We start from the raw sequence: 12,864 nt of genomic DNA, 5'->3' as shown, positions 1-12,864 counted from the left end.
TATATTATGAATCGCATTTTGGCGAGATATGTTTAAAAGCTAACATCCTTTGAGCACCGGAACTAATATTTGCAACGTTAACATTTCAAAAATATTAATGGAAAATAGTCTAAAATGATCGAATGCGTCAAGTAAGGAACCGCGTCAAATATGGTGCCTTCAAGGTGTTCGATTTTTTTTACAGTTGTCATTCTTGCATTTATCGCAAGGATCCGACTTTAATTGAAAGGTCCCCCTATTTATACCCTTCGGAGTGTTGAAACACTATCCAAAAGCGCGCCCCTTTGTCCGTTAAAATTGGGTTCCTTAGCAACAAAATTAAACAATGACACCGATAATGACCATATATCAGAACCCTAGTCTTAACCATTCAAACTAGGGAACAACAAATAGAAGATTAAGAATCACAGAGATGAAGACTAACTAACTCATTTTTTCACACAGATTCGCAAATCGTTTCGGATCGATATTTTTAGAATTACTTGTTATTTTACATAGTTGTTTTTTTTATTGTCCAACATGTCATTTTACATATTTGGTTCCCTAGTTTTGTACAGGACTAACACTTGAAAAGGGATTATGCAAAAATGATACGCATCAATAGAAAAACATATATCTTGTGCACGATTTGTTTGATCGAGATGGTGTCTTGGGCAAAGTGACGGACAAGTATCGTGCCTTTCAAAAATTATTTTATTATTTACAAAAAAAATCAATTATAAAAAATTGCAATTTTTTAATTATTTTTTATATTTATATTGTAGTTTAGATTAAGTGGTACCTACTGTGTATTTGCTGGGCAATTTATAAACAAAAAAGCTATGAATTATAACCTACAGTTATCGAATATCTTTGAAATGGTGTTATTATAAAAACACATTAAATTTACAACAAAAAGCTCTTAGTGCTTAAATTGCCCAAAGTTGTTATTTTCGAGATACTCGTAGGTTACAATTCACTTATCGCATAATTTGAGCAATTTTCATCCTTTTGAGATGTTATTCGTTGGAAACTCTTGAAAATATTTTCAACGAAAAGCCCAATTAATTTCCATAAACTTTGCAGTTCACAGTTTTGCAATCATACGCATTAGTTAAGATATAATTAATTATGAGTAAGATACCGTATGGGAAAAGTGTATTTTCCTATTTGGCCCCTTATACAGCTAGCTAGTTTCGAAGACCACGGGGGAATAGAAAACAGCCATAAGAAGTATAAAGAAAGAGAGAATGATTAGTAATTTCCATTTAATTCCACTATTTTATTCGCTTATCCTTGACAGCTACGCGTATTTCGTCCACGCATACTAACACACGCGAGCTCGTCCACGCATACTAACACCACTATCAGATAGGGGAAACCTTCCCTTACTTAATAGTGGTATTTGTGTGCATGGGTGAGTTCCCAGTTGCGTCAAATCGTGTATCCGAGATTTGTAATACCATTCGCAAATTATGACATTCATTTCATAAATAAAAATGTATTCAATAAAATAGTGTTCTTAGGTATTTATTTAGTTCACAATATATAACTACATTAATACATAATACGTCTATTTAAACAAATTAAAAACCTTTGCATCATGATCTGAACAGTTTGAGAACAATTGGTGTTACAAAACCAAATGATAAACTCATCAGCTCTTCCTCCTTCCGATTATTTGCCCAGTTATATAATTCTTTGGCATTTTTAATTGGATTTTCACGTTCTTTGGCTAAACTGGCTCGCTTTATCGTACCGTAAAACGGGGTAACATTGATAGTTTTTTAAAGTATATTCTAAATAATTTTTACAGCAATGAATGTTTTTCAAATTATATATTTTTAAAACAAGTACTGAGGATTCAATAGTCAATTTGTTAGTAATATGTTTAGCGGAAATTAAAGCATTTTCACTATTTTTTTAGTTTTGTGACCGAACTTCAGTTTTTTGATTTGGGGTTACTTTGATAATGCTCGATGAATGTAGAAAAAAAATGGGTGAATCTTAAACAATTTAGTTCTTTAAATATGAAACTTTGAATGAGTATATAATCAAAAAACATCATTAGCAATAAGAATACAACATTGAATTTGTGATGACTATATCGGAAATAAATTTCATAAGTGATGGTTTGAGTGCTTTTTCAAACAGGCTAAAGACACGAAAATTGTTTTTAATATTTTGTAAAAAATGTAACGCATACTATACTACCCTAAGCTACAATATGGAACCAATGTTTCTAATTTGGAAAAAGCGCAGCGAGTAAATTTAATTTGGTATGATGGTGATGGTATTAGAGGTACCATAAAACGGGGTATTTTTGATAATGCGGGTAACTTTGATACTATAATCAAAGTTACCTGCATTATCAAAGATACCCCGTTTTATGGTACCTCTAATACCATCACACGGTCCTTTGCCATGGGACGGCGCAAAGAAATGCCATTCAGCTTTAATTTCATACATATAGGGGAAATGTAGGTAATGTCGGCCTAAGTGTCCCTAATGGGCCCATCCCATACATAAATTCAGCAATCGACTAAATTTTCAATAGCAACCAAAAATATCCATTAGTAACGTCCCAATAACGCGTTCATCTAGATAAAATTGATAAATGGGTCCAATCTTAGATCCATAGGCCAACATTGGAGACATTTCCCCTACTTGAACTTGCGGAGATTAGAAAAATTCTTTGTACTGTGAAGCAGCTCCGTCAGACATAAAATAAATCTTTTTCACTATTTTACTCTGATCTGTACGTAAAAAAGTAATCATTTTGGAAATAAACAGATTAACAGCTACTGCATCATGTGTCAACTCTTTTGTGATAATTATGAAACTAAAATGAAGCACTTGGGAGTTTTCTTTATAGTATATATCGAATGGATGGATTGTAGCTTGTTGTACATTCCAATGATGAGATTGTACTTCATCCTGCAGTACAAAGGAGTAATTTTCAGAAAAATCACAAATGACTAAAAATTCACCTACTTGCAAATTGTTTTTCGTTGTTTTTAAGAATTTAGATTGTTCTTTTTTAATGAAATCGTGCGGTATCAATTTGAGTAATTTTTCACATAGATATGAAACAAAATCTCCAGGCTCTTTAACAATAGTTTGTATATCACATCTATCAGTGGTTACCCACTGTTCACTGTGTTGTGACAGTTGATCAATCATTTTTACTTCTAATTGCTGGGTTAAAAAATCCTCAATTGACGAAATGTCTGGACAATCCTCTTTCACAAATTAAACTATCAGGACTATAAGTCATACAAAATATTGTACTTTTTTAAACTATGCGTTATACCTATGATAAAATTTTCATGATTTGTACAAACGTAAACATTGTGCGATCCTGAACTGGTTAAGAGTTTGCAGTATTTAGGGCGAAGTTTCGCGAATGAAGAAATTCCTATTTTTACCTCACTATTAATTTCCTGAAATCTTTTGTATGCTTCTTTAACTGTTGTCATCACTAACCTTTCACGTTACGGAGGTAGATCACCTTTTCGTGGTACGTTACGGGATGTAAGATCTACCACCGATTCCTAGTCCTGACTACTTCAAACTAGGGGAACAGGATTTTTCAGTAATCCAAGGAACGCATCTTAGTCCTTTCGAAGTGGTAAGCGTGATTACCTCTCACCCCAGCAGGCCTGGGTTCAATCCCAGTCGGCGCCGCCGGGATGTTCTGAGGCATAACATCTCTGATCACGCCTTCCTTCGGATGGGAAGTAAAGCCGTTGGTCCCCGGTTCATGAGTTGATGGGTCGATAGGTAGGGTCCAGGTGTGGGAGCTGCCTTCCTGGCACGAAAAACAAGATCGACGGAAAAAACAAACCAAAGGAACAATCTTAGTCCTTGTTACTTTTTATGCCTTGTTGGTAGTGACAAGACTCGGCTTTGTCTACCGAGGATGATCTTGAAACAAGGAAAACAATGAGTTAGTTATCTTCGTCTATGTGATTCCTAATCTTCTAATCGTTGTTCCCTAGTTTGAAGTGGTTAAGACTAGGGTTCTGATGCATGGTCATTATCGGTGTCATTGTTTAATTTTGTTGCTAAGGAATCCAATTTTGACTGACAAAGGGGCGCGCCTTTGGACGGTGTTTCAACACTCCGAAGGGTATAAATAGCGGGACCTTTCAATTAGAGTCGGATCCTTGCGATAAATGCAAGAGTGTCAATTGTAAAAAAAATCGAATATTTCATCATTTCTCAATAGTGATGGAGTAATACGACATGAACTAAACTAAGGACAAGGGTTATACTACAATAGATAAATTTACTGGTCGCAGTAGTGTTGGTCCCGAACAGAGGAAAAAAAAAACCTTTTCTGTATTGCTTTCCTCCATCGTTTTTCACTGAAACTTAGTCTTTCTAGCCAGGCATCACCCGACTTGTTTCATCGTCCTCAAAAAGTTGAACAACAAGCAGGGTTGCTTCCACTCACTTGCTATAAAAAATATTTTTTAGAATTGTGCAATCATTACATGTTTTAATAGTATGTTGTACTTTTAAGTAACAGGAAGAGGGTGTAAAGTATGTGTTTGACTCATAAAACCTGTCAATTTCGCTTTCAGAGCGTCACAATCAGCGATCTCATGATTCGTGAGCGTTCACTCTGAGTGAGCGCTCACGAGTCGTAAAATCGCTGATTGCGACGCACTGAAAGCAATATTAGCAGATTTTATGTGTCAAACATAAACTTCATGACCTCTTCTTGTAACTTACAAGTACTAATTAGCATTATACTATTTCATGATTTCATAATTTCGAAAAACATCTTTTTATAGCAAATGAGCGGAAGTAACCCTGACAACAAGCTCCTTCGTTGCATCGTTTAAGACATGGTCCGATCTTCTGTGAACTGCTGAATGTGCTCCATCAGTTTCAAATAATTCTTTAGCTGCTGTTGCGAGGTACCTTGTGGTGTTAATTTTTCCATTATTTTTTGTATTGTCCATGACTTGGGCAACACAGTTAAATTCTGTAGTTTTTCCCTCCTTGTGGTATCTTGTCTGCCAAATCTTTCTTTTCTGATGTTGTTGATGGTATCATTGACAGGCTGGGTACTTCAAGCAAAAGCCTTCCAACAACAGTTTCCGAGTTTTCAGCGATGATTTGCTTTTCACCGCTTCTTCTCGACAACAAGATCCGCAAATGTGTAAATTGGAATTCATCATATCACCGGAATATCCAATCGTGTTCAAGTTTTTTTTTTTTTTTTTTTTTTTTAATATCTTTATTAAGGAGACTTTCAGCCGTTGGCTGGCTCGTCTCCGAAACGTGTTCAAGTTCTGTTTGGTACTTTCTGAAAGAATTTTTATGCACCTCATATCATCATGTTTTATCGGTCGCATACATTGCGACATAACAAATCGATTATCCATATCGCTGAAAAAACGTAAAAATATAAATATACTTATTTTTGATATAGGGTAAATGTTGGCTTCGGCACCCATTGACTGTTTTCGGCAACCTAAATTTAAACGTTAATTTCACTATGTTTTCCCATCAACGCACTTCCCTGAATGTGTCCAAACGATTGTTTAGCCTTTCAGCTTCAATCTGATTATATTTGAACGATCGAGCAATCCAGTAATGCTACATTTTTCTTCAAATAAAGCATACGCACTACAAAATGGGGTTGATTTCGAGTTGCCGATAATAAAACAGCTGGTTAACACGTAGTTCTAATGGGAAGGTTGCCGAAGAAAAAGAGGCTGCCGACAATAGTCACACTCACCTGAGAAGTTTGGAGCGTTGTAAAAACGCTTTCAAAACGTTTTGAAAAATTCTGTCGATTGGAATGGATAGAGAAGCAAGCAGCAGATGAATGTAAACAAACAGACACATCATATATGTGCGTGACGCTGAGAAAATGCTAGTAGAAGTGCAGACGCTGCTTAGATTGACGAGAATACGTAAATTCCCCTACATATAACTTATGTTCGGATAAAATTTATATTGAATAACAAGCTTACCTTACCAGAAACGAAACTTTGTATAACAACACTGAATCACTGTCCTTAAAACTATTTATATATTCCACAGATAACAACTAAGACTGCTTACTGTTAGTGACTGATTGAAGATATCCTTGTGCAGCTCTTTAAATATCAGTTTTTGCTGCTGAAACAAATATTTTTACCAAGTGGCTAGGTATCAATGAAGAATTAGATGATACCTATGTATGCAATTAGGTACCAGACATTCAGTGGCTTGATTTTCAACGCTTGTTGTATAGAGACTTGTGCGTCTGATTGAAAAATTGTGAACTGCAAAGTTTAAGGAAATTAATTGGGTTTTTCGTTAAAAATATTTCCAAGATTGGACATTCACGAATAAAATCTCAAAAAAAAAATTGCTCAAATTATGCAGTAAGTGAATTTTATCTTACGAGTATCTCGAAAATAACAACTTTGGGCAATTTAAGCACTAAGAGCTTTTTTGTTGTAAATTTAATGTGTTTTAATAATACTATCATTTCAAAGATATTAGATAACTATAGGTAGTATTTTGAAAAATAGTACTTTTTCAATAATTCATAACTTTTTTGTTTATGAATTGCCCAGCAAATACACATTGTCAGTAGCTATCACTTAATCTAAACTACAATATTGCAATTAGCAATTTGTGTAATTTTAATTTTTTTTTTTAATTTTGATTTTTTTTTAAATAATAAAATAATGTTTTACAGTGTATATTTTTTCTTGAAAGGTACAATACTTGTTCGCAACTTCGCCGAAGACACCATCTCGATCAAACAAATCGTTCGCGAGATATATGTTTTTCTATTGATGCGTATCATTTTTGCATAAGTCCTTTTCAAGTGTTACTCGTGTACAACACTAGGGAACCAAATATGTAAAATGACAGTAACAAATAGCAAAGTTTCAACATAATCGTAGAAGGTTGATAAAAAAAATTTAAAAAAATCGCCGTTTGAAATGATCATCCTTGGTGGACAAAGTCGAGTCTTGGCACTATCAACAAGGTATAAAAAGTAACAAGGACTAAGATGTGTTCCTTTGATTACTGAAAAATCCTGTTCCCCTAGTTTGAAGTAGTCAGGCCTAGAGCTGTGCGCCGCCGCCAACGACGATTTTCATACGCCGCCGCCGCTGATGAAATTAAGCCGGCGCGCAGCCGAATAAATTTATGTCACGCCGATGAAAAATCCGTTTGACCGATCTGCGTTGATTCTCCTCAAATTTGAGTAGTTTTGAAATTGTGTGTGCATCTTCAACGCGTTGAAATTAGACTTGTGTGCACGCTCGTTCGTGGCTACTCAAAATTGAGTGAAAAACAACTCAATTTAATTAAAACTAGATCTACTCTAAATTTAGTAACATAGCCAGAACTGAATTTTGAGTAAAACGGCTAGGTATTTGTTGATGAGTTATCTCTACTCATTCCCATAAAATCCAAAATATAGGGAAATGCGTCAAAAATACACAAATGGGCAAACATTTCGTTTCTTTTCCAAACCAAAAACTGAATTTTATAGCAAACCGAACGCAAAACAATTACATCTCAATTTTCGGTACATTTCCGCATTAATACGCATTCACGGTCGCTGCAGTTTGCTCCATTTTCGAATGATTTCTTTCGAAATTTTCAAATGTTCTTCTACGACGCAAAGGCAAACTTTGTATTTTTTCATTATCACAAAGCCATTAATTTTTTTTTTAATTGTTTGTTAATGTTTCAAAAGTAATTATGAAAATTTGAGTAATTTTTGAGTAACCCTAAAGGAGCGTGTATGAGGCAGTGATTAGGCCGGCGCCGGTGGTGTAGTGGTAAGCGTGACTGCTTTCTAACACCCCAATGGGTCTGGGTTCAATCCCAGCCGAGGTCGGTGGGATTTTTCTGAGGCATAAAAATCTCTGGTCACGTGTTCCTTCGGAAGGGAAGTAAAGCCGTCCCGTCCCGGCCCATGTGTGTTTGAATGGGTGCGATATCCTACGCAGGTGTGGAAGCTGCCTTCCTGCACATTCGGTTGCCGTCAATGGATGGCAATCGATGTCCGTCGATGATTGGCACTAGATTGCGGAACAGGGACCGACGTTAAATAAAGGAAAAAAAAAGAGGCAGCGATTGTCATTTATGGTGGTAGGCTCCAACCGAGGGGGCGACACATCTAAATCTCAATTCTAGATGCTCAACAAATCACACACTAGCGAATCAAACTTCGAAAAATCTTCTTTGATTTCTCGCATCTATTTGCATCGCACATCATCTTTTTGCAGCTAACCACAGCAAAACACAATTTTTCCTGCATCGTAGATAGAGTCGCCCCCCTCGGCTCCAACTTGGATTAACTTTTAATACTGTCCCAGTCTGGATGTTCTGCGAAATGTTTGCTCGGATGTCGACATCAAAGCCGGATATTCTTGATCGGGATTTAATCCGAGGATAATAATGGTTGGAGCTTACTACCTTTTAGCGTTTTGACGTTTGTTCGCACTTTCTTTATCTAGCACACAGGGATTAATCAAAGGGGCTGCCTAAGCCAGCATTTTTCTGTTGTCTGCTATTTTTCACTCACACACTTACAACCAACGCAAAACAAACACATGCGATGTAAGCGACAGCTGCAATACAGCCGCAAATTTCGTATGTGTTGTTCAAATTTGCTATTGGCCATAAATTTATAGATCAGTTAAGAGGATACTGTCAAATTTGTGAAATCCCACACTGAAAAAATGTTTTCACTTAGTTTCTATTACGAACGCACATAGTATTTTTTTCCAAAAACAAAAATAATGATTTCTATCTGAATATCACATAGCATAATAAATTCTATATGAGAAATCATAAAGATTTCATTGGATACATAACGTTCATGTGATTTAGTGGTGCAATTTTCAATTATGGGATCAGATGAAAGCTATGTGAAATTCACATGGAAATTTACCACTGGTTATGTGATTTATTTTATGAGTGAATAGTGGAATCATTTCTCGTGTCATTTTTGCTTATCGTGATCCCATGGTTATCTATGCAAGCAGGGAGGCCATGCTAGGGTTGACACGGTCCTTCATGGAGGCCGTGTGCAGAGACAGATCAGCTTAAGTCAAGAATGTTACATCTGAGCCTACTACTCACCAACCACCAATTGGTAACGAGTTTTGAACGTATCACTATTAGCCCACTCGCCATTTCAAGAAGGTGTCACTCTTCTTTCTTTCTTTAGGGAGTAGAATAGCACGACTGTCAGACCTGTAGCGTGGTATTTCGACAATCACGCCGGAAGTGCCCATCCTTCTTGCAATAATGGCATACTTTCTCTTTCTTCACTAATTGCTTCTCCGCAGGTTTCTTCTTCTATGAAACGGTCGCTAGCGCTTTCTAACTGAGTGAAGCGTTCTTCGCACGACGTCTTCCTTCGTCCAGCAACTTTCCCTTCACAAAATCGACCGTCAGACTTTCCTTTGACCTTAGACCAGACTTTCGAGCGCCATTATCAATCCGTCGTATGAGTCCGGGAGACTGGACAGCATCTAAGCCACGAACCAATGGTCCTTCACTTCCTCTCCCAGCGCAGACAAACGAATGCGCAACGCGGTCATATGCTTGAGGTGTTCCGCCATTTCACCGCTATCTGGCATCCGCATTGCAATTAGCTGACGCACAACATGAATTATGCTCGAAAGGGAGGAACGCTCGTGGTATTCTTTAAGCACATCCCACATCCCCTTCGCGGTCGTCTTCTGCATCTGTCAGCTGACTGTCTTCCAGTGCCAAACCGATCAACGCCTGCGCCTTACCATCTTTAATGAGCCAGCCCGCATCAGCGTTTACTGGCTTCGGTTTTGTCACAACATCCAACACACTTTCACGCGTCAACAGAAGCCGGATCTTAAACTTCCATATTGCGTAGTTCTGGTCGTTCAACTTGTCCATCGGAACTTTCGTAGCAGTTGTTGAATGAATAAAATGGCGCATCTTGCTCAGTGGCTAGTAGACAGCTATAAACTGGTACGTTATTAGGACGATCGTTGCACCTTTAACAATAACAATCCCTGGTCACGTTTTCCTTCGGAAGGAAAGCAAACCGGTTGGTCCCGGCCTATGTGTGTTGAATGGGTGCGATATCTTAAGCATGTGTGGAAGCTACCTTCTTGCACATTCGATTGACGTCAATGGATGGCAATCGATGTCCGTCGGTGATTGGCACTAGATTGCGGAACAGAGACCGACGTTAAATAAAGGAATAGAAGTAACATATAACTTTCAAAATAATACACGAAAATTAAAGTTTACTTAATGTGCAAAAATCCAAAGTCTACCACATTAACAGTTTTAATGATAGTATATCTCAATCTTAATATGTGCGTTTTGTTTCATTCCAGGTTATTTTTTACGACTCGGATTGGAATCCAACTGTCGATCAACAGGCAATGGATCGTGCTCATCGTTTGGGTCAAACAAAACAGGTTACTGTTTATCGTTTGATCTGTAAAGGCACAATTGAAGAACGAATCTTGCAGAGAGCACGTGAAAAGAGTGAGGTAATTTATCCGATTAGTCACGTAGTGTATATGTTCTATTTGGGTAAAATAAAATATGCAGTCACTGGTGCCTCAGATAGCCTAGTCAGTAAAGATACTAGGACTGCATTCCCAAGCCGAAGTAATGCCGCGGATACACTTGTATGACAAAGTATAAATATGACCATTATTTGTAAAATAAATTATGAGCACATCCATGGTCACACTTGTATAGTTTGTGTCTTCTTCTTCTTCATCGCATTTCAAGCTTATTGCTTATCGCATATTAGCTTATTGCGTGCTCTCAACTTAGTGCTCTAGATGCACTTCCACAGTTATTAATTGAAAGCTTTCGATGCCTATACAATTTTTGCATTAGTATATCTGTGTGGCAAGTACAATCATACTCTATGGCCAGGGAAGTCGCGAAAATTTCCTAGACCGGACGGAAATCGAACCCAGCCACCTCCAGCATGGTCTTGTTTTGTAGCTGTGTCTTTACCGACTGAGCTAAGGGAGGCCCCGTAGTTGTGTATAGTTGTTGTATAGTGCACATAATTATTATACAAATAATGCTCATGCTCATAGTTTGTCATCCAAGTTCATCCGCGGCATAAGTCTCTTACATTTGGCGACGTTTGATTCAAGGACATTTGACTAAGACAGATTTTTTCTTCTGTCAAACATGAGCAGTTCTTCCGAGCCCTTTAATTACCATGAAAGAACGAGCAGCAATTAAAGGAAGGAATAATCGTAGATTGTAAATATAAATCCGGAGAACTTTGAGATTTGGGCGTAATTGCTTTTGTAAACAAACACGTCCATCGCTGATTTCTCGCAAATAAAAACGCAATCTCACGAACAAACTATACCAAATGATAGAGTAATCATTCCTTTACTTGTGTGTGTTATTAGCTTTATAGATTGAGCTTCAATTCGCAAGAAACCGGCAAATGACGTGTTTGTTTACAAAAGCAATTACGCCCTAATCTCGAAGTTCTCTGGAAATTAATTCTTGGATTACAAAATAAGTCGCATTTTAGCAATTATGTCAAACGTCCTTATAGTAAATGTCCTTATGCCAATCGTCCTTATTCCAAATGTACCAGACCCGCAATGACGCCCGCTGGTGTTAGAAGCAAACATATTGTAAACATTGCTGAGCAGTGCTGTAAATTATCAAAATCAACTGAACATTTTTGATGAAAATGATAAAAGCAGCTATCCGCTATCAAGGGACCTGGGTGAAATCAGTTTGTTTAGTCATTTGACGAAGGCATGGCTCGTTATCATTTAAGAAATCTTGATATCATTCAATTGAGTGTAACCTACACCGAAGACAACAAATCTAGAAGACTGGCAATTCTTCCATTTTCTCATACGAACGCTATGAGACAGGTACAATCGCGTCATCTGCCGCTCAAAGGTAAATGCTTCGAATGAATTTGACAGCAAAGATTACATCCTCAGAAGAAAAGTTTGTGTATTTGCTCATTTTTCTATGCGTTCTTCCACCTTCACTCAAGCGCAGCGCTATTGTATCTGTCGCTTGGATTCTGGCAAATTTGCTAGTCTTCATGATATGATGTCTTCGCCTACACACAAACGGAGCTCTGGTCGATATTCTGGCGAAAAAGCTAAACCAATCCGATACCAACATGACTTCTACCAATCCCCACCTGATGTTGATCCGACATTGACCCTACATAAACTCAAAATTGATCATTTTGCTGGGTTTCTTCCATACTCCACTGTCGTATATCAAATGATAGTGAGTGACTCAATTGACAGTGACAATAAAGTTCGATTGAGAAAGTTTTTTTTTTAAATTCTTTATTAAGGAGATTTTTAGCTTTTTGGCTGGTTCATCTCTGAGATTGAGAAAGCGGCTCTTCATATGATGGGCATGGCAAAATTCGTTTTGACAGGCATGGGAGAATTGTACCAACAGTGTACCATAGTGTACCTTCAGGGATTTTGAACGAACCTCGCAAATTCCTTGTTTTAGGGTAACATTCGTGTCGCCGCACATTATATGTGAAATCTGACTTTGGATTTGGATTCCTCAGGATAGTTTAGCCCGATTTGACCCAAAAAGCATACTACTTAAGTGTATTCTAAGCTACTTTATCTCCAAAAACGTGATTTTAAAACAAACATATCGAATTACCCTTGCATACCTATATCCAGCTAAGCATTCAACAGCAAGCAACAAACATGGAAGATGATTTTTAAATATCTTTAAGCATTCATTATCAATCTGTATGGAAACAGGCTGAACGTACCTCAAGGCAACTCATATTATGGATGGGATGGATGATTTTGTAAGAAAAATTAATATTTATGATAATTTTATAAAAAAAAACCTAATTTCGAGAAA

The 12,864-nt window shown here is 37.1% G+C and overlaps 1 protein-coding gene across 1 annotated transcript in view; it reads left to right on the top strand.

Annotated features, from left to right (window-relative positions):
• Nucleotides 1–12,864, top strand: part of LOC135710672 (chromatin-remodeling ATPase INO80-like) — a 132,046-nt gene that overhangs the window by 75,963 nt on the left and 43,219 nt on the right. Inside the window, exon 4 of the mRNA XM_065233319.1 lies at nt 10,347–10,505. Coding sequence (XP_065089391.1) covers nt 10,347–10,505 — 159 coding nt within the window. The remainder of the gene's footprint in view (nt 1–10,346; nt 10,506–12,864) is intronic.

Source organism: Ochlerotatus camptorhynchus, unplaced genomic scaffold (assembly GCF_037179485.1).
Source record: "Ochlerotatus camptorhynchus isolate MF236.1 unplaced genomic scaffold, CSIRO-AGI_Acam_v1.1 ptg000400l, whole genome shotgun sequence".
In the NCBI taxonomy this organism is placed as follows: Eukaryota; Metazoa; Arthropoda; class Insecta; order Diptera; family Culicidae; genus Ochlerotatus; species Ochlerotatus camptorhynchus.
Note: the sequence above shows the minus strand (reverse complement) of the source record. Positions and strands in the feature narration are given on the sequence as shown.